Source organism: Megalobrama amblycephala, linkage group LG8 (genome assembly GCF_018812025.1).
Source record: "Megalobrama amblycephala isolate DHTTF-2021 linkage group LG8, ASM1881202v1, whole genome shotgun sequence".
In the NCBI taxonomy this organism is placed as follows: Eukaryota; Metazoa; Chordata; class Actinopteri; order Cypriniformes; family Xenocyprididae; genus Megalobrama; species Megalobrama amblycephala.
The window spans coordinates 20,050,594-20,076,371 of NC_063051.1; the positions used below are offsets into that span (position 1 = coordinate 20,050,594).

General features: G+C 37.1%; 1 protein-coding gene across 4 annotated transcripts in view; it reads right to left on the reverse strand.

Moving 5' to 3' along the window:
- Positions 1 to 25,778, reverse strand: part of zc3h3 (zinc finger CCCH-type containing 3) — a 73,056-nt gene that overhangs the window by 6,346 nt on the left and 40,932 nt on the right. For 3 of the 4 annotated variants that reach the window (XM_048199957.1, XM_048199956.1, XM_048199955.1), the window contains 8 exons: positions 15,622 to 15,711; positions 14,965 to 15,110; positions 13,545 to 13,617; positions 13,269 to 13,427; positions 13,116 to 13,185; positions 9,018 to 9,149; positions 1,117 to 1,280; positions 673 to 842 (listed from right to left, as the gene is read on the reverse strand). In XM_048199957.1, coding sequence (XP_048055914.1) covers positions 673 to 842; positions 1,117 to 1,280; positions 9,018 to 9,149; positions 13,116 to 13,185; positions 13,269 to 13,427; positions 13,545 to 13,617; positions 14,965 to 15,110; positions 15,622 to 15,711 — 1,004 coding nt within the window. The remainder of the gene's footprint in view (positions 1 to 672; positions 843 to 1,116; positions 1,281 to 9,017; positions 9,150 to 13,115; positions 13,186 to 13,268; positions 13,428 to 13,544; positions 13,618 to 14,964; positions 15,111 to 15,621; positions 15,712 to 25,778) is intronic. The other variant, XM_048199958.1, reaches the window with a different exon arrangement.

Sequence of the window (25,778 nt, forward strand, 5' to 3'; positions counted from 1 at the left end):
GCAACTTTTATGGAGATCGGATCATAGGTGGCGCTATAACGGTTAAAAAGCTTTTTTAAAAAAAAACATATTTTTAATGGTTTTAGCTGAAAATGAATACAACTTTGGGTGTGGTCGACTTATTTCCATGGGAGTCACGTCACTCCTGAAACCTTGCCGAGTCCAACGATACCAGACATGCCAGGTTTCGGCTTATGGTTTGTGCAGCGTTGTGATTTAGCGCTTAAAAACTTTTGCGAATATCTTCGAAACCGTTAATCCGATCGACACAAAACCAGCGTAGGAAATACGGAACCTAAGTTGGTTAACTATATGTCACAGCCCAAATGTCAAAAAAAAAAAAAAAAAAAAAAAAAAAAGAGATATTTTCACCAAAATTAACATGCATATGTATGGGTACACTCTGAGGACACCCAAAAAAAAAAAAGTGGTGGAGATCGGGCAATAGGTGGCGCTATAACTGTCAAAAAACCTTTAAGCCTGTATTGGCTGTAAATGTTTTTTTCCATCTATGATCTAAGTGCTTACATGCTTGCTAAATAAAAATAATACCTTTTTATGTGCTTAAAGGCCTTAAATGCTTGAACCCCGATAAATGCTGCTTGCAGCTTTAATTATTATTATTATTTAAATCTAACCTCCTGTTCACATACAGTACTGTACAGTACACACCTTTGGCCTGTAGGCCTGCCACAGGAGGTATCTTTGGGGAATCAGGGTTCTCTGACATGTCAGGAGAGCTGGACAAAGAGATGAATGAGGGCAGCTTCTCAGGACCCGAGGAGGACGAGCCCTCATCTGCCTGTATGGACTCTGTAGACTGAGTATGAACTTCCTCCGAACTGAAAAGACAAAACAAAAATTATTATATATTATTATATATTTTTTTTATTTTCAAAGTAATTTATAAATAATCAGCATCCTTATGGGAGATTTACATATTCAGGCAACTTCCCTATAAATAATAGATATATAAGGATACAAATAATATAATAATAATGATAACAATAACTTATCTATAACTACAGTGCAGAAAGGGGAAAGAGAACACTTATCATATATAGATGGCAATTAAGAATTTTAAAGGCCAGTATGGGATTAGTTCCTCTTCCTGACCTCTTTATAATGTCTCTGGTGCGGGCTTTCTTGGCCGGTCCAAAGCTTGCGTTAGAGCCAGTGCGCTTCACACTCTCTCTGTGGTGCAGCTTGCATTTGGATCCACGTGGACAAACGCCAGTACTGGAGAAGTCTGGACACACCAGCGTGTGTTTCTTCTTGCACTGTGGAGAGAGCAGAACATTCTTAATGCTTTAATGCTTTATTTCTTTATATCCAGATTCACAATGGATGTTTTGTGGGTTGGTTATGAACATGTGGGACACTGTTGAGTTAAAAGAAAGCACAGATTTCATGTGTGCCACACTCTGTAGGAGTGCACTGAAGTTAGCAAAACCAAGTGTTTGTGTGTGATCACACATCAGTAGGTGCATGTATCTGATAAGTGAGAGAAGGTGAGCATGTGTTTGTGTGTGTAAGTGAGAGTAGGTGAGAGTGTCTGTGTGCCTGTGTAATTTGGGCGTAAATTGGTAGCTTCATTCTTCGGGAGACCCGATCCCTCCCACCTGTCAGAGGAGCTAATTATACCCCACTATGGGGTGAGGAGCGCGAGACGCGTGTATATGTGAGAGAGAGGGGGACTGGGCGAGTGTGGGGCAAGTTGCTCCAGAAATAGAGAAAAAGAGAGAGAGAGTGTCTGTATGTGTGTGTTGGAGGGAAGGGTAGCAGAAGGATCGTGTGTCCGGGAACAGTGTGGTCTCCCTGTAACCCCTTGCGGCAGACCGCCCAGAGACACTCTCCCCTCAACAGGGATCCATTCAGAGCCAGAAGCAGCCTATAATTACCAAATCTACAGTTATAACAGTGAGACACAAGAGGCTCTCATCTTGTGGTGCTTAGAAATGTGATACACTCAGAAATCAGACAGATTTTGTTAAATTAATCCCTCAGGGACAGTTCACACAGGAAACATGTTCTTGTAATCCAGCTGTGATACTTTTTCAATTGTTGCACATACGCATCTGCTTTTTTTCAGTGTATAGCATCACAGGCAGCACATTTTAAAGAAGCTGTGTGAAAAGTAGTTCACTAAAATGCATCTATATATTAAAAAAAAAAAAAATGGTTACAACATGTTGACATTCAAGTCCATGTCTAGATTATGAGATTAAGGAACATAGACTATCACTAATTGCAGAAATGTACAGTGTTTTTTAAGTCCAAGAGGACATCTTTTGTTATATTTTCTGTTATACAGGAAACACTTTAAGTATATTTTATATATACACACACAGTCTAGTGTAACTGGATTATCGTACCCAATGAATCCGGGTCTCTAATGCCTCCTAAATCATCCTATAGACAACATCATCACTCACCACACTCATGGCTAATTGGCTCAATTTGCTAAATCCCTTGCCACTTGAATTCAGTCGATTCCAATTCCACCCCATTTCAGAAGAGCATTTGGGACCTTTCTTTTTTTAAACACCCATTTGTTTCTTGTTTGACTGATAACATCCATGTCGAGCTTTAATCATTCAAAGGTCCGGCGAAGGCAGATAGAACAAATGTGTAAATTGTGAGAAATTACAAACACTCTAAAGTGGGATAATCTGATCATAAGAGTACTGCATATGTAATTCTAACTATTCTGATTTCATATTCACAACAATATGAACAATTACTACTTCTGTGTCCTGATCTTTGAATTATGTTTATGGGGAAAATGTCAAGTTACACTAGTTTTTCCCCCCTAAAAAATCTACATTTAATGGAAAGTTTTTTCTTTGTTCATATTAGTTACCAGTAATCTCTTACAATCACAGCAAAATATGAATATTGGGTATTCCCAATCACCAGACAACTGACAAAGTCATCTTGATGTGCGGGAAAATTTTTTTTTTTTTTTTTTTTTTTTTTTTAAAAGGTGCTCTAAGTGATCCTGGGCAGAGTAACTTCCTGTTGACGTTCGAAGTGTTGTCAAACAAAACAGAGGCTAGCTAGACCCTCCCTCCTCCTCCTCCTCCCCCTCCCCTCCGTGCTTCCTGAAACAGTCATGAACGCGCATTTAAAATCATTCTTGTTGGTTATTGGCTGGAGCATGTTTATTATGATTCGTGGTCCAGGCTGCACCAGTTTGTTTTCATTGCCGTTTTCGGAGCTTGTGGCGACTACAGAGACCGCGTTTTTTTACAGTGTGTTCAGGGGACAGGCAGCTAGTGGACAGTGAGGAGATGTTTGCTGTATGTGACAAAAAATGTTTTGGCCTAAAAACGCGTGACATCACTTAGAGCACCTTTAAATAGAACCGAAATTTCACTGTTCACTATCTCATAAAGTATTCAGTAAGATGAAATTAAAATAATAATAAAATAATTAAAATTAATAAATAAAAAATTAACATAAAATGTCCTCTGCTTTGTTGGGCCCATATGTCAACACCAATATGGCGTACAGGATGGGCCCACACCGTTTTGCAATGAAATGTACCTACTATCATACTGGCATCTCCAGGGCATTTATAATTCAACAACATTGACTGCATCCACAGAGTCTACTCTCAGGTGTCAACAGACCATTTGATGCATATTGACCACTAAGATAGCCAGAGCTGGTTGAACCCACCAATTTCAGACCTGTTGGTTGCTGATATGCTACATCCTGAAGAGTGCACGTTTTTAATCAGTCTTTCGGGAGGAAAAAAAAGGTTTGTTTATTATTTACCAAGCTGCCACAGTGGTCTCTTACAGTAACTATTTCCGCAAATTTGTAAAGTTCATAACATCAAATCATTTTGTCTGGTGTAAATAAGATTCAGATTTCCTCATTGCTCTCTGTATAATCTTTTGTAGAGCCTGCAACTCTATTGTTTTCAAGAGCTAACAACACTTTGTTGCATGGAAGTATCATGGAAGCATTGACAGATTATCTATACTTCTTTCATCACAAAAACCACAAACCACATCTCCTTCCTAAGTGGGAGGAGTTCCTGGCCAAAAGAATACAACTTAACTTGAAACCAACTTAAGTCAGACCAGCATGGTTTGTTCACCCAAAAATTAAAATTCTGTCATCATTTACTCACTCTCATTCTGACTTTCTTTTTTTCTACTGAACACAAAGACCCTGTTTACACCTGGTATTAAGATGAGTTTTGGTCGATCATATCATAAGTAGACGAGGGAGACACATTCCCATTTACACCACTTTTGACCACTTCTGTCCCGAGTTCTCTGTAAGTGGGTAAATGTACAGGCTTTTTCAGATCTTTCCATCTAATGGATGAAATAAGCTCACACAATTTACATATGAACACGAAAGGAGACAACGGAAAAACATATGGAGAGCATCAACTTTTGTTTCTGCTCTGAAAACAGTAAGACCATGCCGAACACTGTGAGTGTGTGTTAGAAATGAAGAATGGTGAGAGAACTTTGTGCTTGGTACATTTTTCGTCTTAAAACCAAACTTAGATCTCCAGCCGACAAAGTTTAAATCCCTTCTGGCTAGTGCAATGTGCTTCCTATAATGTTTATAATGCCCTATAATGCACACATGAGCGTTTACACTACAAAATCAATCCGGTCGAATGTGTTTTCAACTACCTGTGGAAGTGGTCAAAGTGGACAAGCTCAAAATGTTTTACACCTGTATTTAGCATCGTCCACTTGTGATCGGATTGACGGAAACACATTTTAAAGGGATAATTCACCCCAAAATGAAAATTATCCCATGATTTACTCATCCTCAAGCCATCACAGGTGTATATGACTATCTTCTTTCAGATGAACACAATCGGGGTTATATTAAAGTATATCTCTTCCAAACTTTATAATGGTAGTGAAGGGGTCATGAGATTCTGAAGCCCAAAAAAGCACATCCATCCATCATAAAAGTAATCCATATGGCTACAGGGTTAATAAAGGACTTCTGAAGTGAAGCGATGGGTTTTTGTAAGAAAAATATCCATATTTATAACTTTATAAACTATAATAACTAGCTTCTGGCAGACTGCCGTATGCATCTTTTTTTTTTTTTTTTTTTTGCAAACACATTATTGTTTAATTTTTTTCACTACTATTTTTTCATGATTCTTTTCATTACTGAAAATAATGACTAAGAAAAAGGTATACACTCTTCTTCCAACATTTAACGTGTATGATGAGCAACAGAACAGAACTACATCATATTCCTTTCATCTCCACCAATATTTAATTTATACACATTAGTGAAAGCTACAATATGATAAGTATGGGTGATATAAATCTTACCTAACTTATAAGTTGATTGGCCATTTGGAATCATATCTAATTAGAAGAAAATCCCACTGATGGGAAGTGGACGCAGTACTGAGAAGGCTCATTAACTTTGATGTTCACGGCTGTGATCTGGGCAAAGAAAACACAAAAGCCCAAGTCCTCCCCAACCATGCTCTCTCATACATTTTAATTTACATAAAAGCAGCAAAATAGAGGGAAAAGGGAAGTGTGTGAGAGAAAAAAAGAAAAGTGGATGGAACATCTTTATATCAGTGCAAGTTAACAATTTTCCACTTGATTTAAGAAAGGCTGGGAAGTCTCTGGGGCCTATTAGAAGAGCTTTCTACTGGCCACAAAGCAGAAAGAGTCAGCACATTTTACATTACTGAGACAGTGAGCAAGAAAGAGCGAGAGAGAGACAGAAAGATAGAATGGTGGTGTGAGCTATGATAAAGAGCAGGGAAATGAGAATAGTGACAGAGTGATAGAGGGAAGAGAGGAAAGGTAGGAGAATCAAAAGAAGAGTGATCAGGGTGAGGTGTGTGAATGGATGTGGCCAGCAAACAAAAGAAGAAACAGGACAGAAAAACATGGGAAATGGCAGACAGAAATACTGAGCTGGAGAAGGGGAAAAAGAACAGAGGGAGGGAGAAATGAAGAGGATGAGAGTGTGCTTTAACCCTTGCTCCGCTGGCGTATCCATTGCTGGCCTCTCGCCTGTACTGCTGTCATCAGCACTTTTTCACGTCCATAATTATGGTGTGCTATCCATCATATCTAAGACAGTGCTTTTGGGACGGCGCAAAATTACAGACCTAAGCACTTCAGCTAATAGAATAAATATTAATATCTCTCTTCTTATATATTCTCATTCTCACCCCAAATATTTAAATGAGCCCTGACAGCGAGAGAATGCATTTGTTACGATGAAGGGAAAGCAAAGAAGAACAAATGGAGGGAAAAAAAACAGAGCGAGAGACAGACAGAGACAAAGAGAGAAGACGGGAGAAGCAGAAAACACTGCGGAGAAACAATTCATTAGAATGAGACAAATCCAAAGAGGAAGAAACTGATAGGGGCGGCGATGAAAGTTTCTGCAGAAGAACAATAAAGTCAGGCATGCTGTCAGTTTAAAAAAAACAAATCACTTTTGTTCTGGCATATATGAATTATGTTATTATCTCAAAAGCTTCCCGCTTTAAATCTGTAGCAAAATGACACTATAGAAAAAAAAAAAGAAAGAAAGAAAGAAAGAAAAGAAAAAGAGGCACTCAGTAATTTTTTATTTGGCCAAAATAGCAGTTGTTTTGGACTTTTCTTGGAAATTTTTGACAATAAAGCGGTTAAAGAGATAATTATTCGGTTGGTCATGTGATCTCAATATCGGTTGGTTATGTGATCTCCACAGGGCAACCTAATTCATTGGAAATGACTGATTACTGATTTTTTCTACTTCATGGGAAATTAATGATATGACGTAGTTTTCTCATGCCAGTGTATTTTTTTCTGTTGAAAAAAAAAAAAAAAAAATTGGGGTTTGGGGGGGGGGGGGGAAATATTAAAAACTGTTGGTAACACTTAACTCGTAAAGTTCTTGAACTAACAATGAACTTTTTTACAGAAATATTTTTTTCTTCATTAATTCATGTTCACTCATAATAAATTAAATAATGTTTATGTAACCTAAATTGTAAAAAAAATTGTTTTAGTATATCTATAAATTAACATTAACCAAAGTTAATACATGCTGGAAAGTATTGTTTATAGTTAGTTCATGATGTCTAATTAACAGACGTTAATTAACTGAACCTTAAATGTAAAGTGTTAACAACTTTATCAACTAAAGAAACATTACTAAGTGCACCAAAAGCTAACACTGCTCAAATATAACAAAAAACATGACTAACACAAGTCATATGATGTCATGCAAATTAAATTTGGATGAGAAGAAGAATGTAATAAGTAGTACATGACGGTGGCTACATATGTCTTATGCAAGCATACGTATGGCTCCATGAGACTGAGGGACAGGTGTGATGGGGACAACAGGAGCATGTGTGTGTGTATGTGTGTGTGTGTGTGTGTGTGTGTGTGTGTGGGAGAGCTGGGGTGAGGATAGAGGTCATGGATGGGTTAAAACCTGCTGGATTAAGGGCATATGAGGACACTTGGTAAATGTGGGTCATGTTGTGCTCTCTTGTTACTGCCCTCAATATGTCACTCATTCACAAACATGGAGGAAACCAAATACATATGTCATAAGCCCCCGGATGTTTAGATTAACATTCGGAACACAAACAACTTTTAAGAGCTCTATTTTAAAACTCTTGCAAAATGTAATAACCAATAAATAGCATTCATTCATTAAGACCTATAAAACTGCCATCAACTGCAAAGCACTTTAATACAACAAATGATATGAATGTCAAAAACTACTTTGCATCTATGTGGATGCAAGTAGAAGGAAGAAGATACATTTTGTTGACAGTGATGACCTGAAGCATTGAACCACGTTATGTGCAAAACACCAGTTGCGGTTGTTCACTCTCCATATCAACAGCATTTACCACACAATTCTTTGAGTACAATACAAGTGTGTACAAGAATGATTCCTCAATAAGGGGATGATAAGGATGATTTTTAAGAAAAACAAAACATGCTTAAAACATAGACAAAAATAGACAATTATTGTATTTTAAAGGATGTTTAAGAGAAACAATATATTTTATATTATACAGCATTTAAAGGTGCTAAAGAGGATCTTTTCGTCGACTGAGAAACCAAAGACCGTTGCTGAGTTTTTGAAATGAGCACGAGTATTGGAACACGAGTGTTTACCACCGGCATTCGCTGTGTTGTGTTAGTGGATTCATTATGTTGGACTCACCGCATGTAACTCATAATCTGCAGTTGTTACTCCTGTCTCCTGACAAAAACATTGCATGCGGCGCCTGTGGAGTGTGGAAAGTTACTGGAGCGCGCAGCCGCGCTCATCTCTCACAAGGAACGTCATGGCAGTGATTGACAAGCCAGGGGGCCAATCGTTTACGCGATGATCGCGTAAACGATTGGCTGATGTTTTTAAGGCCCTACCTCATGCACAGATGATGTATATTAATATTATTCCTTTCAGTGCACCTAATAAATAGTCTTTTATCAGTTAGTAAAGACAGTTTCAAGTAATATTGCAAAAATGTATAAAGCAAAACATCCTCTTTAGCACCTTTAAATGTTTTAAGATTTAAAGAACCTTTTTAAGCACTTTTACTTAATTGTAAGAGAGTTGAAAGGCTAAATGAATTTTTTAGGTTTTTAACTTTCCATCTATAATAAATGATAAATTAAAATGTTAAAATAAGGAAAATATATTCAAGTAAAATATTTTCAATTAATTTCCTATTCATCTACATAGATTTTATAGCGAATAATATCTTAATAGCCAATATAGCTGTTATTACTTCACACATTTTGGAGATCAAGTTTTTAAAATCAATCAATCAATCAATCAATCAATCAATCAATCAATCAATCAATCAATCAATCAATCAATCAATCAAATAAATTAATAAAAAAATAAAAAAATTAAGTTATATACAAAAAAGGTTAAAGTTTTCAAATAGTCAAACCCCCCCTAATTGAATAACCAACCAACATGTGTTTGCAATAGAAATCGTCCTACCTTAATAGAAACCGTCTTACCTTATCTCCCTGCGGGCAGTAGCCTCGGACGAAGTCTTTACACACATCGGCTTTGCGTGATACGTAGACATGACTGTATGGACAGCTACTGTTATTACAGATCCCCTTCAGAAAGTATGAGCACACAGGCATCTACAAAGAAAGAAAGAAACAATCATTTAGAGCTTGAAAATGATATCAGGGATCTATGCTAATGATACAAAATAAAACAAACTTTGCCAAAACCTCAAATAATCTCAAAAATTAAACTTCCAGCACTGAGCAAAAGAGTTAGTGTGAGTGAATGAATATGGTTAGTTTGAAACACCAAAGAAGTTATAAAAAGGATAAGAGCAGTAACAATACAGTTTAGCCTTTAAATTCGTATTCTAACAGATGTGTGTAGATTATAAAGTGAGTAAGTGATGGGAAACATAAGTGAGTTACACACATATGGCACCAGTATTTTATCACGTATCTATTGAAGTCCCTGTCAAAACATGAATTTATCACACATTGTCTAATCAGTAATTATGTGCATGTGTCAATGGCACAGATTTGTTCTGACTTCTTGTGAATATAATCTGCATGTATGAATAATCTGAAAGTGACTGAGTGCTCTCTGGGTTTAAAATAGAATGTGAGGTTTGTGCACACGGTGAGCGGAAGGGGTGGGTGGGACGGGTGCGCTGCCCTCTTAAGTGGAATCTCATTTCCATGGGGGTCATATCATTTCTGCTTAATTAACTGCAACAGAAATATTGACCCACGCGGGGCGTCGTACCACCTGCATGATGTGTTTATGTGCAGGGGAGGGGAATGAATGCTAGCCACGACTGGGGTGAAAGGGTTTTGGGGGTTGGGTTGGGGGTCTTATTTCTCAGTTATTTGGAGGGGGAACTGGATCATTTTCAATTGCAGGCATGAACTCAAGCCATGCTTCATGGCATATACATGGATGACACAGGGTGCGGGGTTAAACTGAGCCCCAAGCAAGGCTGTGGAGGAATAGAAGGAGGGGGGCTTATGGGGTTGAGACTAGCAGGTGGGCCTGCGCTGCGATGAGGTGGTTCTGCTCCTTTAAGACAAGCAGACAGCTGGTCTCTTGGTGCACTGGAGGGGTAGAGGGTGACGACTGTCACAGGTGCAGTGATTCGGTGTGTTTGTATGTGGGGGGGTGGTGGTGGTGGTTGTGGTGGTATTGGACAGAATACAAGCAAAAGTCTGAACAAGTGTTAGAATATAAAGAGAGGGAGGGAGGGAGGGAGGGAGGGAGAGAGTGGAGCAGAAAGAGAGACAGAGAGAGTATGTGTGTTTTACAGAAAGTGAGTGCTCTCAGTGGGGAGGCTTTTTCTGTGTCAAACAAACAAGGGAAACAGGTGTCTCACTGTGAGAAGGAAGTGTGGGGAAAGTTTCAGACAGCGTCCTTCTAAACCTGGAATGCCACTGCTATTCCTGTCATTTATACGCTCTTCATTTGCCACTCCTGCAGTCATTCTAAATATTGTATTATTTCTGTGTTGCTTCTATTTTATACTAGAAGGGCTTTATTGTTTATACCACACTTTTTTTTTTTTTTTTACCAAAAACACAAAATATTCACTGAAAAGAACTCAAAAGAAACAACATTCACTCAAAAATCACATCTCTTTGGCTTGGCTATATAAGTGCTACGCAAGAGCAGAATCTTGCTAACAAATGATTTTGAAAGAAATTATAAATTCATTATAGATGTTTTATTGTCTTTTAAATATTTTATTTTTCAGCCATGGAAAACACTGATTTTCCCAACGCTATCTCATGATAAATTCGTACGTATTTTACGAGGTGGCAAATACGACCTCACTCTTACGAATTTGTACGATTTGGCTGACGGGTAGGTTTAGGGGCGGGATTAGGTGTAGGTCATTCGTACAAATTCATACGAATTGGGCAACTCGTAAAACTTGTATGATTTAGGAAAAATTGTACAAATTCAAACGAGTGAGGTCGTACGAATTCAAACGAATTAGCCACCTTGACAAATACATATAAATTGTTGTGAGATTTGGTTGGATTTTCCATGTTTTTTATGATCATGTGTAGAGTTGTCAAAAGTACCGACTTCGGTACCATGTCAGTACTGAAATTTTAAAAACGTGAAGCTTTGAGCGCTGTTGAGTGGATTCGTAAACACCTCTGATTGGCTATTGTGTTGATGCGCTCATCGGATATGTCTGTGATTGGCTTCAATGATCAACGCTGTAAATTGTAAATAGTCATCAATGACACTCTTCACCAAGTGTTTACACAGGTACACACAGGAGCGTTCCCGGACCAGTCCACTGATAGACGCCTGCTTTCGAACGCTCCCGCTTTCAAAATGCTTTCAAATTCAAACACTTCCGTGTGCTTTCAATCACAGACATATCTGATGAGCGGGTCAGCACAGTGGCCAATCAGAGGTGTTTATGAATCTGCTCAACAGCGCTCAAAGCATCACATATTAAACATTTCAGTACTGATTGATAGAGAATTCGGTACTTTTGACAACTCTAATTATGGGAATCCTGAAGAAAACATTGGATATTAAGTGGAGTTAGTAATTGGTTTTCTACTGAAATAAATTAATATTAATAACAAATATGACAAATATTTAAAATTATGTACACGTACATGAAATACAGAGTTCTGACTGTTTTATTCATGAGGTGTAATACATAAGGTTGGTCTCCCATCATGGTGGCTGCCAATATTGAGAAGACATGATCAGCTGAATATTACTCAGGTTATCTCAGCAACCCAGCTATTATCAGATACTTTTGGTTGCAACATGCATTATAGATCGTTGCAAATACAATATTTATATAATAGCATTGAAAAATAAATGGGTTAACAAGATGAGGAGGTACACTTTGAGAGCAAAGAATTATGGCCATAAAAAATATGGCCATGCATATGTGTATGTCTGTCTGTGAGGGGAAGGTAAGTAATGAGGTCGTAATGTTCAGTTCAGGAGAATCTAGACTAGTATATGATGGGTCACATGTTGCGTCAACACTGATCCCATTTCCACCTGTCTCCATGACGGCAATGCCTAGGCAAAGACCTCAAAGTATGCAACTCTGGAATCTAGTGGGATTGCCTCAAAGATATTGAGACTGTAACACACCAACATAACCTGAGAGAGGAAGCTAAGTCCTTGACATAGTATCTTTAATTATCACCCCACAGGCCAGCAGGCCCTGACAGTAACCTGATACCACCACATACGGCCAGTCATGACTTATGTTAAGATTCTTATGGCTTTATGCATAAATCCAACTGTCAATACTGTCCTACAAAGATAAAATACAGTAGCTGCACATTTTATGTTTGAGTTATGACTGAAATCAGGTCTATCTAGATTATGATCTGCACTGTGATGGACAAGTTTGGTTCAACTATGCTTAGATTTAGAGAAAACTGTTATGAAAATGAATATCAAATCAAGCAAAATTCAATCAAAAACGTTTGAAGCTGCTGTATTTTTGTGATTACAAAAATCATTCACAAGGATGTGTTCTTCCATTCCACAGCGATTTTGAAAATGAGCTTTCTAAGTTATAAATAAAACAATTATTGGGGTACATTTTACAAGAAAATACTACTTACAGCTGTTCTGCTTTACTACTTCTAATTTCATGTTTAATTCAGTGTGTTACTTCCCATTTCTTTGTAACTGGTTGTGAAATTTACTAGAAGTATGGTTTCTGAGTGGAAATTGTTTCTACACCAATTTCTTTTTCCCAGTGTATGTAAATATGCGCTAGATCAGGGGTCATCAACCTATGGTAATCGCTGGCATGTGAGCTAAAGCAAGAGAAGTGTATGCATTTAATTTAGATAAAGTACCTCACCCCTGCATACAGATCTACATTTTGATGTAATCATAGTAACACAGCTTGTTTTATTAAGTTAGGAGCTATAAATACCATTACTGCACAAGTCAATGAAAGCGCGTAGCTCTGACAAACCATTAGAAGGACTGCTGCGCATCACGAGCCACTGAAAGCACAACGCAGATCAAGACAGAAGATGTATCTCACAAGTTAAGTCCATTTGACTGACGGAGGAACCCTTAAAAGTATACTGACTTACCTTCTCCTTGGCTACTTTATGCGAGAAAGGACAAGTCCCATCTGTCTGCTTACATGTGCCTCGGAGAAACCTGCCAACCAATCAAGAGTTTAATTTAAAACCAGTTTTCAAAGTGTTAAACATTTTGTGAGAGCGTGCACAGATACGCAGTACCTGGTGCAGACGGCTACTTTGTCAGGGTCGTGGATGTAGGGGCAAGTGTCACCATGGTTACACTTGCCGAATCGGTTATAGTACATGCAGTACTGCTTGGCCTTTTGTTTCTTCTGTCGGGCCTGTCGTATTATAGCTAAACTCCTCTGCACAGCACGACTGATGCACACAGGGAAACAACAATAACAATTTTTTTCACAAAACCAGTAAACAAATTCACCTTCATATGTTATATATTGTTATTCTGTGGAATGAACCTTATCTTAAAATACTAACTTGGCTACGTAACGTGTGGCTGATGTTCTTCCCTGATTGCTAGTCGAGGAAACATATGGATTGTACCACTCTCCTGTAGTATGGAAAGAAAGAAAATTATAGAAGGAAGACACAAAAGATTATGCATCATTTTACAAAAGTGTATGTCTTTCTTCCATGGAACACAAAAGTATACGTCTAGCAGGAAAAAACTAAAATTCGGTCTGTTCGCCACACAAAGCTATCATATGTTTTCCAAGTACTTTCATGATTTTATACTTTCATGGTACTTTTATGGCATTTTAGGAGCTTGACAGTCCCTGGATACTTAATGCTTTCAATGTATGAAAAAGAGCAGCACGAACATTCCACTAAACACCTCTTTTTGATTTTCACTGAAGAAAGAAATTTGGTTTTGTGTTTGGTTTGGATTTACTTAAATTTAAAGAAATAAAGACCTAATTATCATTGTTGAAATAAACTATTCCTTTAAAACATTCAGCTTTACCCAATATAAAAAACACCAGATTTACCCAATATAAATCGCTATATACACTTATGTCTTTGTGAACGTAGATATTATAGCTTGAAGTGAGCTGTAGGACAGTGCTTGTTTGTTTCTCTTGCCTCATCCGAGCTTGTGCACAAGCATATTTATTTATAACAAGCCAGACTAATAGCATGTAATTAAAGGTCATCGTGTTCATTGGTAGTGACGGAGGCCAGCATGTACAACTAAGACAAGATATCATGCTGTTTATTTATATGTCAGGGTCCGTCAACCACAGCCAAATGGGAATCAAAGAGAGAAGTAGGTATAAACACTGTACTCTATGTAGCACTGAGTGATAGAGCGATGAGGGCAGACACAAGGAATGTAATATCGGAGTGTATGTGAGAAATGGCTCGCTGGTTATGTGGAATGCAATTGTAAAGTCGGTGTGAAAAAGTGAATGAGAGATTGAGTCTGTGTGTTTGAACTGTACCAGATCTGTGTGTGGCTGAGACTACAGTTCGTTGGGGAGATCATAAATAGACATGTGTATGTGTGTTTGTGTGGAACTCCTGTCACAGAGCTGATCTTTAATTTCACTTCTGACTAGGGCTTTAAGGTTTAATCTAGGCCATTCACCATCTCTCCCGTTCTCTCTGTGTCTCTCTCTCAACCTGTAGCCAGTGACAGATGACAGCTTTATTATTTCAGAAGGCAAACTGTAGCCCCCCTACACTTTCTCGCTGGATGGGTTGATAATCTGGACCGTGTACTTGGAGACAACCAATAAATACTGACCATATAAAACCCACAAAACCCCACCTCAGCGGCACATATTCATGTAAACAAAAAAAGTGTGCAGCATACATTTCAAATCTTATTTTAATGGTTTGAATCTCTGCCAATTTATCAGACAATGTATGTCTAAACAGCAGTGATCTCTGTTACCTGGTCTACTGTTGGGCGTGCAGGTGGTTTGGGTGCGAGAGAGCTTATTGGCTGAGACTCTGTATAGGGCTCCGCCTATCCACCTCATGCTCCGCCCCCTCCACTGCCTTTCTGGAGTAGTCCTTAGCCGATTCTGCAGGAGGATTCTAAATAAAAAGTTGCAAAAAGAGAAAGACAAATGATGCAAGAGGATGATAGTACTATTTGAACACAATTATTAATTCACTACAAGAGATATATCACACATTTTTATTATTTAATTTTTTCCCCCTCTGGTACACTTGTTACATAAGCATTGTTGAATGGCTGGGGTTGGTAAGATTTTTTTGAAAGAAGTCTCTTATGCTTGCTCAACAACACTGCATTTAATTGCATAACCCATGATAAAATTTTTGTGGAACTAATGATATTTTTTTTCTTTGTATTCTTTGATAAAAGAACAGCGTTTAAAAAAAGAAGAAGATGTTTTTACCTCAAAACATCAAGGAAAATTTGATTTCTCACAATCTGCCTTCATTAAGAAACTTTGTTTACATTTTTTTTTGTACACATCACATCATGTCACATTTCTGAATGTTCAATGAAGGCAGGAAGGCAGCTTTTCTTTTTTGCTCTTACCATCCCTCCTTCAACACCCCTTTCCAATCTCATCCTCACCTTCCCAAACATACCCACACTCTCACGCTCTCTCTATCTCTCCCTCTCTTTCTCCTGGCTCCTGTGTCACAGCACTCTGGTAAATTGCTCCTTTAATGGAGGGGACGGCCGTGTGGAAATGGAAAGAATTGAAAAGAGGAGGAAATCATTGAGATAATTGCCAGGGCATGAGGCCAGAGCAGAGAGACTGCCCCCCAAACATACTCCTTGATGCTTCCTCTTCCTCTCAAGTACGCACACGGACACACACGGACACATGGACACAAACACACACACACACACATTAAAAGGACATTTTCTCACATTCTTATATATTAAGAAATCTATGTGCAAAATGGACAGAAACACACTAAAATGCTTAAAAAGTTAATCACTTCTAAAAATAACTGAAAGTGTGCTTTCTTTATTAAAAATGCTTGTTTAACAGAAGTATAACATGCTCACAGCTATCTATACAGAACTACACTTCTGTCAGTGTTACTCATTATCATACTCCGTATTATAGACCCAATACCATCTAGTAGAGCTGCACGACTGAATGAATTGAGAATCACGATTTTATTTGTTTTGTTTCAAAAACAGATCACTATTCTTAAATGAAACAATATAACATGTAGTTTACTAGAGGTTCTAACAAAATGTTAATTGCTACAATTTATTTAAAAATGTTGAATTTAAACAAATCATTTTTTAAAAATCGGTTTGAATGAATGATTCAATGACTCACTCATAAATACTTGTTTCATTATGGATGAATCAGTGTTTTTGAACAAAGCTCTTGAATTATTCAGTGACAAATATTATTGTTTTTTGAAGCACCAAGTTTCTTTATTTTGATTGCTACCATAGACATCAGTGTTTATATCCGAACTATAAACTTACGTTTTATCCCAGTACTTCTGTGATAATTCAAATGAATATAACACAGAAATAACAATACTGTGTGGTTGAAAAGACTGAAGCTGTTTCATACCTATACATGACAACTCTATCAGCAGCAGTGCCAATGCAGATTTGAATGTTCCGACGTGATTTTGTCTAAGGTTTAATAAACATAGCTGAATCACCATGGTTTAAGAATAAGATTGCAGGGGTGTTTGAATTGAGATAGTGATCTTTTAATGATTAATCGTGCAGCTCTACCATATAGTCTTTTACACCTTTCAAAGTATATATTTAAGACTGATTGTGGGGGAAGTTGTGTGTGAAGGAGTGTATGAGAGTAGCTACTCTGTATTAGGAGACATGGACTTTAGTACAAAACGTTTCGAGAGCCCAACAGCAAATCACCTCCAACATCAATCTACACCCAATACAAGAGCTTCAACTACACAATCTATTGCCTCGGCCAATATGTCCAACCCCAGCCCACACGTACAGCACAGCACCAACATTGAGCCAGAGCACTCCTACACACAAAAAAAGTATCACTGGCTTCAATACAAGTACACATTGATAAACTGCCAGGTAATAGTACTCTTAAAATATTATAATATTGCTAACTAGATTCTTTAATAATTGCTAAATGTGCATCAAAAAAGAAAAAAAAAAAAAAAAAAAAAAAAGAAAAGAAAAGAAAAATATATATATTCATTTGTAGCGGGACGAATGAAGAGCCAAAGTTTCATACTTAAAGTGATAGTTCACCCAAAATTTATGTCATTAATATTCATCATTTCTAACCCATAAGGCTAGTTAATCTTTGAAACACAAATGAGGATATTTTTAGTATAATTCTTTCCCTCCATTTAAAAGTTCATTTCACCAAGACTTTGATGCTTCAAAAAGTTCATAAATCATAAAAATTTTGCGGTCATATTCAAGTCTTCTGAAGAGGCACAGTTGGTTATATGATTCATATATAAATGCTGATCAACGGACATAAATAGAACACATCAATTATGGTAAATGGAAGATCAAACATGCATCCTTGACATGCAAGAACCAATGAGGTTTGTTCTGGCATGTGACTCGAGCACATTTCAGCTTCTGCAAGAACCAGTGAGGTTTGTTCTTGTATGTCAAGCATGTACGGTTGAGCTTCTGTTTACCATATCCAATGACAAAATTTTAATTGTTGGTTGAACTGAAGAATTTTGACCTTGTGATGTTTAATCCTTCCAGTAAAAACGACAGACTTCTCTCTGGTGACGTATGCCAGACTTCTTTAATCATTCGGTCTGTTTAAATCCCGCCCCTGCAGGCTTGCGTTTATCTGAATCCACTTTTGAGAATATATTTTGAATAACGTTGGTAAGAAAACAGTTTTGGTTCCCATTGATTTCTACAATAGAAGCCTACTGTTTTGTATACCAACATTCTTCAAAATATCATCTTTGTGTTTTAACACATGCAAAGACACAAGATCAAAGTGCCGAACAACCTGTAGTGCATCTACATCCTTTTAGCTGTAAGAGCATATGTCATACATACATCATAACCCGCACAGGTCCACAACGGCTTAGTGACAGCAGCCATGGGAGCCATAATGAGGCATAATGGGAGAACAGTTGCTGCCCTCACTGGGGCTCAGGCAGGGCACCCAAGAGCCATAATGGAGCCTAATGGAGCTATGACATGAACATGGAACATGCGAGGCAGTTAACCCCAGTCTTAGTGAGCCTGTATGAAAAATGGATAAAATATATGAGGCCTAAACTCGGAAGCAGAGTACATGTATAGCATGCAAATGTTCTTCCGCTGGGCTTTATTTAAGATGGAGCGAGAGAGAAGCTGTAAACACAAGATGCTTTTGACCTCTTGGGTCTCTCATTTTAACTCTGGAAAAGATGGAAATAAAAGTAAGACAGGAAGCAAAGAGAAGAGCTCCATCACCCTTAGAGCTCTCAGCCAGTCGTCCTTGACCCTTAAACGCCAATACCTTTTCTTCAGCCAACCGGCACTCTTTAAATCACAGGTCACCACAATATATGTACCTTTAGTTGCTGTTCTGGTATCAGTTATGTTTGTGTTTCCGGTTACCGCAGTAACTCAGACTAGAAGGCATAAGAGCAGATCCGATATCAGAGGGAGAGGGAACCGGCTGTGCTAATACATGGGGTCTGGAGGGACATATCACGTCGTCCCATGTATCACTTGAATGGCAGTAGGGAATTATTTCTATGGGACACACGATGGGTTGTAATTGCACTGTTAGAGTAGGGCGTGATTTAGTATTTGGGGGCTCTGACCCTGAGGCTATGATATAAAAAGGTCTTTGTGCTCTTCCTGAGGGTCTGCTGGGGGATATAAGAGAGGATACGTTTTTACAGAAACATTTTTTACAGGTGCACTGTATAAAATATATATTATAGATTTTTCGATAAATATCAATACTGAAATATCTTAAACTCTTTAAATACTCACTGCTCTGGATGAATACTTTTGGTGTTACAGAGCTTGAATTTCAGCGTGCGATTGCGCTTATTGCACATAATTTTACTCATTCCCGCAGATTTTGTGCTCATGCCCAAAGTGTGCACACATAAAGCTGCCTCTCAGTACTAAATTGAGTGCTTTTTTGCTGCTTATTGAGCTTTAACAGTCTAATTCACACATAATAATGGTTTGGTGAGTATTCACGTAAACTCGGTCAGTTATGTTTTAAGTGAACGTAAACAGTTGAGAAGGAAAACTCATGTGTAACAGTATAAATATACCTGCTGCCAAATTATGAGATAATATTCAAATATTAAAAAATATCTATGAGGCAGTTTCCCCCGTGGTATCGATGTCAAAATTGTGGTCAGTGAAAATACTGAGTGGATAGTAACTTTGGAAAACCACTACCCACAGTGGCTGGTGAACAAAAACGTTTATGTCAAGCCCTGGTTTTTGATTAAACCCTTGTTGTTTTGTTATTATTTGTCAGTTTTGTGTTGTTGAGCTCATATTTTTACATTTGTTGATTGTTATGGTACTTGGGGTTTGTGTAAGTGTACATAGTGTGAAGCCTATATACAGTACAACCTTCTAATACTAGATATATTTGCTTTGTAAGGTGCATGCGCTTTTAGAAACAAAGATAACATTTCATGGCTGAATGAAGCATTTTGCATTTAGTGAACAAACAAATTAAAATTGATAAATAAGTACTGTTAATTAAAGACAATATTTGTGGGGAATTTTAAGTTCTTTCAACAATTCATTTATTATTATTACAGTGTGCTCATGTTAAGTAGGCATGAAATGCAAAAATATACCAGATATGCTGATGATGACCCATCCCTCAAGGGGCCGGAGCGAATCTGTGTTTTTGTCCCTTTAATTCATTCTGTCAAAATAAACGCTTTTACAGCAAACATCTCTGAGGCATCATGATTTTTATCACTCCCACTAGACACAAATCTCTGTTTTGCTAGTATGTGGCATATTTAGGGGGCACGGTAAGCAACCATCAGCAAGGATGAGCGCTGGGGACTTACACCTGTGTCAAGACAAAAACACATCAGGGCTGGTGCATGTGACGATCAGGAGAAGAATGCATATGCTGGCCAAATATTACTGTGAATCCACGTCAGTTAAGTTAAAACCTTTTAATTGTAAGAAAAGTTCTACAAAGAATTAGCCGTCGATCACCTGGCCGCTTTCAATCATATACAGACTATTCTGCGTTCTCACATGAGAGCATGTGCATGCATGTACAGTATGTGTGTCTTGTAGTGTTTCGACCGCAGGACGAGCGCAGATGAAGGAGAGAGCGAATCAGCACTCCGGCAGGGTGATTAACGATGTGACTTTTGTTTTGGTGACGGGGAAGAATTCACAGGCCGCACGGGCATTCACAATAATGCTTGTCTTGTCTATTTGGCTGCAGAGAAAGCATTAGTAAGCTCATCCTGAAGAATAGACAAAAAGAGTTACCCTTGAAATGAGCTAGCTGGTTTCACTTAACCAATTTTCCTTCTGTAAATGAGTTTTTTGCCTGTAGCAAAGTAGATAATGAGGGAAAACTTAAGTGATAACCATATTAAAAACTATTAGAGAAGGAAAACATTTAAAACGTTTGAATAAATCAACAGCTTAAGGGCAGACAAGTGGTCATTGAAAGGGGAGAGGACTGAGAGACATGAGGTAAATTAGGCAGTTGTCATTAGGGTGTATTTCGTATTTATGTTTTTTCCGGGTATTTTTGCCTATTCCACCACCCACTGTTATGGGTGCCACATTTCAGATTGGACTATGACAATAAATGCTCTTGCTTAGTATCAGTGATGCACACATGTAGAAGTAACACTTTTGATTTCATCTTGAAAAACATGAAATGAACAGCTAATGTGGCACAAGTCATACTGACAGTTTGGATCTTGAGTGCTGTCTGCAGGTAATGCACACTTTGTGCACAGCACTGTCTATAAACAACAAACTAACAAACAAAAACCTTCTTCTCTCACTTCTGTACCGTCAGCATAGTGGTACTATGGCTCTTGTATGCCAAAATGGTTGTAATCGTTCTCATTTGTAAATTGTAAGTCATTTTTTGTAACATTTGGTTAATTTCACAACTGTTCAAAAGTTTTGGGTCAGTAATATATATGTTTTAAGAAGTTAATACTTTTATTCAGCAATAATGCATAACATTAATCAAAAATGACAGTAAAGACTTTTACATTGTTAAAAAAAAAATATTTCTATATTTTTCATCATGTTTTTTTATTTTGTATTCCATTCAAAGAATCCTGAAAAAAAAATAAAACAACTAATTTAAACATTGATAATAATAAGAAATGGTTATTCAGCACCAAATCAGCATATTAGAATGATTATATATATATATATATATATATATATATATATATATATATATATATATATATATATATATATATATATATATATATATATATATATATATATATATATATATATATATACACACACACATACATATATACATACAGTGCCCTCCACAATTATTGGCACCCTTAGTAAATATGAGCAAAGGTGGCTGTGAAAATAAATCTGCATTGTTTATCCTTTTGATCTTTCATTCAAAAAATTCACAAAATTCTAACCTTTCATTGAAGTAAAACAAATGAAAGTGGGGGGAACTCACATTATGAAATAAATGTTTTTCTCCAATACATGTTGGCCACAATTATTGGCACCCCTAGAAATTCTTATGAGTAAAATATCTCAGTATATTCCCATTCATATTTACATTTTTTAGCACACCAGGGTGATCATGAACATGAAATTGTCCAGCCATGATTTCATGTTCCACAGGAGTATAAACATAAGTAAACACAAAGGCCAAATTCCCTTAATCATTCATCACAATGAGTAAAACCAAAGAATATAGTTCTGATGTGCAGCAAAAGATTGTTGAGCTTCAAAAAATAGAAAGTGGCTGTAAGAAAAAAGCTAAAGCATTGAAAATCCCCATTTCCGCTATCAGGGCAATATTTAAGAAGTTCCAATCAACTGAAGATTTTACAAATCTGCCTGGAAGAGGACGTGTGTCTAAATCGTCCTAATGTGTGGTGAGGAGGAAAGTTTGAGTGGCCAAAGACTCTCCAAGGATCACAGCTGGAGAATTGCAGAGATTAGTTGAGTCTTGAGTCTCAGAAAGCCTAAAAAAAATGATCAAACAGCACCTACATGCCCACAAGTTGTTTGGGAGGGTTTCAAGAAAAATCCTCTGCTCTCATCCAGAAACAATCTCCAGCATAGTCAGTTGTCAGACACGACTGGAACTTCAAACAGGACCGGCTTCTATGGTCAGATGAAACTAAAAAAAGAGCTTTTTGGCAACAAACTCACCAGATGGGTTTGGTGCACACATAGATAAAAAAGTACCCCATGCCCCTGATTATATATACTGCTGGATCTTTAATGTTGTGAGCCTATTTTTCTGCTGGAGGTCCTGGACATCTTATTCAGATATATGGTATCATGGATTCTATCAAATACCAACAGATAAAAATCAAAACCTGACCGCTTCTGCTAGAAATCCTATAATGAGCCATGGTTGGATCTTCCATCAGGACAATGATCCAAAATAAACATCAAAATCAACACAAAAATGTGTCACTGAGCACAAAATGAAGCTTCTGCCATGACCGTCCCAGTCCCCTGACCTGAACCCTAAAGAAAATGAGTGAAGTGAACTGAAGAGAAGAAGCACCAACATGGAGCTGGGAATCTGAAGGATCTGGAGAGATTCTGTATGAAGGAATGGTCTCTGATTTCTTGTCAGGTGTTCTTCAAACTCATCAGGCATTATAGGTGATAACTCAGAGCTGTTATCTTGGCAAAAGGAGGTTACAAAAAGTTTTGAATAAAAGGGTGCCAATAATTGTGGCCAACGTGTTTTGGAGAAAAACATTTATTTCATAATGTGATCATTGTGAATGTTTTGAATGAAAGATCAAAAGGATAAACAATGCAGAATTATTTTCACAGCCGCCTTTGCTCATAATTAATAAGGGTGCCAATAATTGTGGAGGGCTCTGTATATATATATATATATATATATATATATATATATATATATATATATATATTTTTTTTTTTTTTTTAACTGTAAATTCTTACTGACCCCAAATCTTTGAATGGTAGAGTATATCTATACATAGGATAAACAAAAATACAAAAAAAAAAAAAAAAGAAAAAAAGTGGGCTTTCGCCATCCACTGTTGCCGGTAAGTAAAAAGTTTAAGGTATTTCCTGGTCATCATCAACATTTGGATCAATTACATCCATTCCTCCAGGCTCATGCTCTGTTTTATACCTCACAATACATATGGCAATACTGTATTAACTTTCAAACATTTCTGGGTGTTAATACCAGAGCTCTTATGCTCTATTGCTCAACCTTGTCCTTCAGCACTCTCAAGTCTCCTCTCTTGTTCCTCCTGTTCTCCCTCATGCTCCCCTCCCTTCTCCCCCTGGATGGGTGAATGAGATGAATGGAGAGGTGGTGAAGAAGAGGAGAGGGGAGCAGAGCTGCAGCATATCCTGTGCTGATCAATACCAGAGCACTAAACCTGATGAGGGCCATGCCATCCACTCCACCCACACTGAGAGAGAGCATGAACGTATGTGTAAGAGTGCGTCAACTACAGAAAATAAAAAGGTAAATATTATGATTTTTTTTTTTTTTTTATAAATATAGACTTGAACAGTGTTAGAGTTCAGGGAAACATCAGGAAGAAATCTGGCTTCATACATTGCACTATAGCACAATAAATAAATTAATGCGTTTTCTAAAATATTTCCTTAAAAATAAGGATTGCACAATCTGAAAAATTATCGAGATTATGATTATGACTGATTAGATTATTATTAATATCTGTCTCATTGCTCGCTTTCTGTGTGCAATTTATTCCAATAAATGTATAAAACAGCAATAAATTAAAGCCTATTAATCAATCAAGTTAATTATTTAATGTAAATTTAATTAATTAAACGGATATCAATATGAATTCATATTTATAAAAATAATTAATAAAATATAAAATTCATATTTGTGATTACAATATGAAGAGACATCAATATCACAAGTATTTTAATACATTTTAATTCATTTAAATAATATAATATAATATAATATAATATAATATAATATAATATAATATAATATAATATAATATAATATAATATAATATAATATAATATAATATAATATAATATTCAAGCAACACCGAAGACTAGAAATGGCTGCTGAAAATATGCTTTGCCACAGGAATGCATTTTAAAATGTATTACAATAGAATTTTTTTTTTTTTTTTAAATTGTAACAATTTTTCACAACATCACTTTTTTACTGTATTGCTTTATCAAATGAATGTAGCCTTGGTGAACAAGACACTTATTTCAAAAACATTAATAATATAATATAATATGAATTAATAATAGTGATATTGATAATATTATATGAATCATTACTGACATCAACAACATTAATATTAATATGACATGAATTATTTTAATGTACATTTTATTGTTAAATTTAAATAATATGATATTAACACTGATATTGATACTATTTGAGCCATTATTAATATTGGCTCAAATGATTTGGCTCAATTTTGATTTTTGTCATAGTGCATCCCTAATACAGTTTGTATCTTAAGAGGCGATCTGGTGGGTCAAATACAAAGAGAAAAACAAACTGTACACCTAAAAAAAACCCAAAAAACAAGAAAGACAAATCCAGAACATAACAAAACAGAGTGTAATGGGAGGAGGGCAGTTTGTATGCATGCATGTGTGCATGCGCGCGCACACAGACTCATGTAATTTATGCCCAGGCGTCCATGCTTTACGGCTTTCTTAATTCAACTCCTGCTACTATTAATGTAGTTAATGTTAAGATTATATCTATTTTCTGGTGGCTGCTGAGGATTTACGAGGTCCTTTCCTCCCCCACCCGGTCCCCTCAAACACTCAATCACCAGACACAGCCGCACTGCTGACTACACACTCCCACCGCTCTCCAGCTCGCTGCGCCGGACGCCGGGTCACTGCACGGAAGGGTGAGGGGCTAAAGAGCCCTGCGTCTGTCTGATCATGTGTGAGACGGAGAGGGGCTCTGCTCTTCTTCTGCTTGAGCTCTTGGGTGGACTGTGATCGGCCATCTGTGTGCATGTTTTTGTTAACTAAAAAAAGCCACAACACCAAGAGTCTCTCCTCATTAGGTAAAGCATGTTGTGTAGCATCACATGCTTGATTCCCTCTGAGCGCATGTACTGGCAAACTGCACATCTTGAATGCACCATAAGTCGCAACGGATAAAAGCAAATATGTAATACCTGCCAAATGTGTAAATGTAATGAGAAGGTGGCAGATAGCCATACTCTAAAATACTCTAAAAATAAGCATTACCATACAAATGAATGAATGAAAGAAAAAGAGATGGATCGTTAAAAATCTTCCCTTATCTTCTCTCCCCCCACGCTATCTCTCTCCTTCTCATTTCCCTCTCTCTTGTAATATTTCACAATGCGTCACAGAGGTTCAAATTGAAAATCCCTTGATGAATCAATATTTATTGCAGGCAGCTAAATGAATGGCGGTAAGTCACCACAGCTCAAAGGCAGTCTGAAGCCAAGCACGCATCTCACAAAATCTGCATTACACAAATGAAGCCCTACAAACACACACTCGTTTACCCATTAAAATCCCAAGAGCACTGCCCCAGCAAATCTAAATTG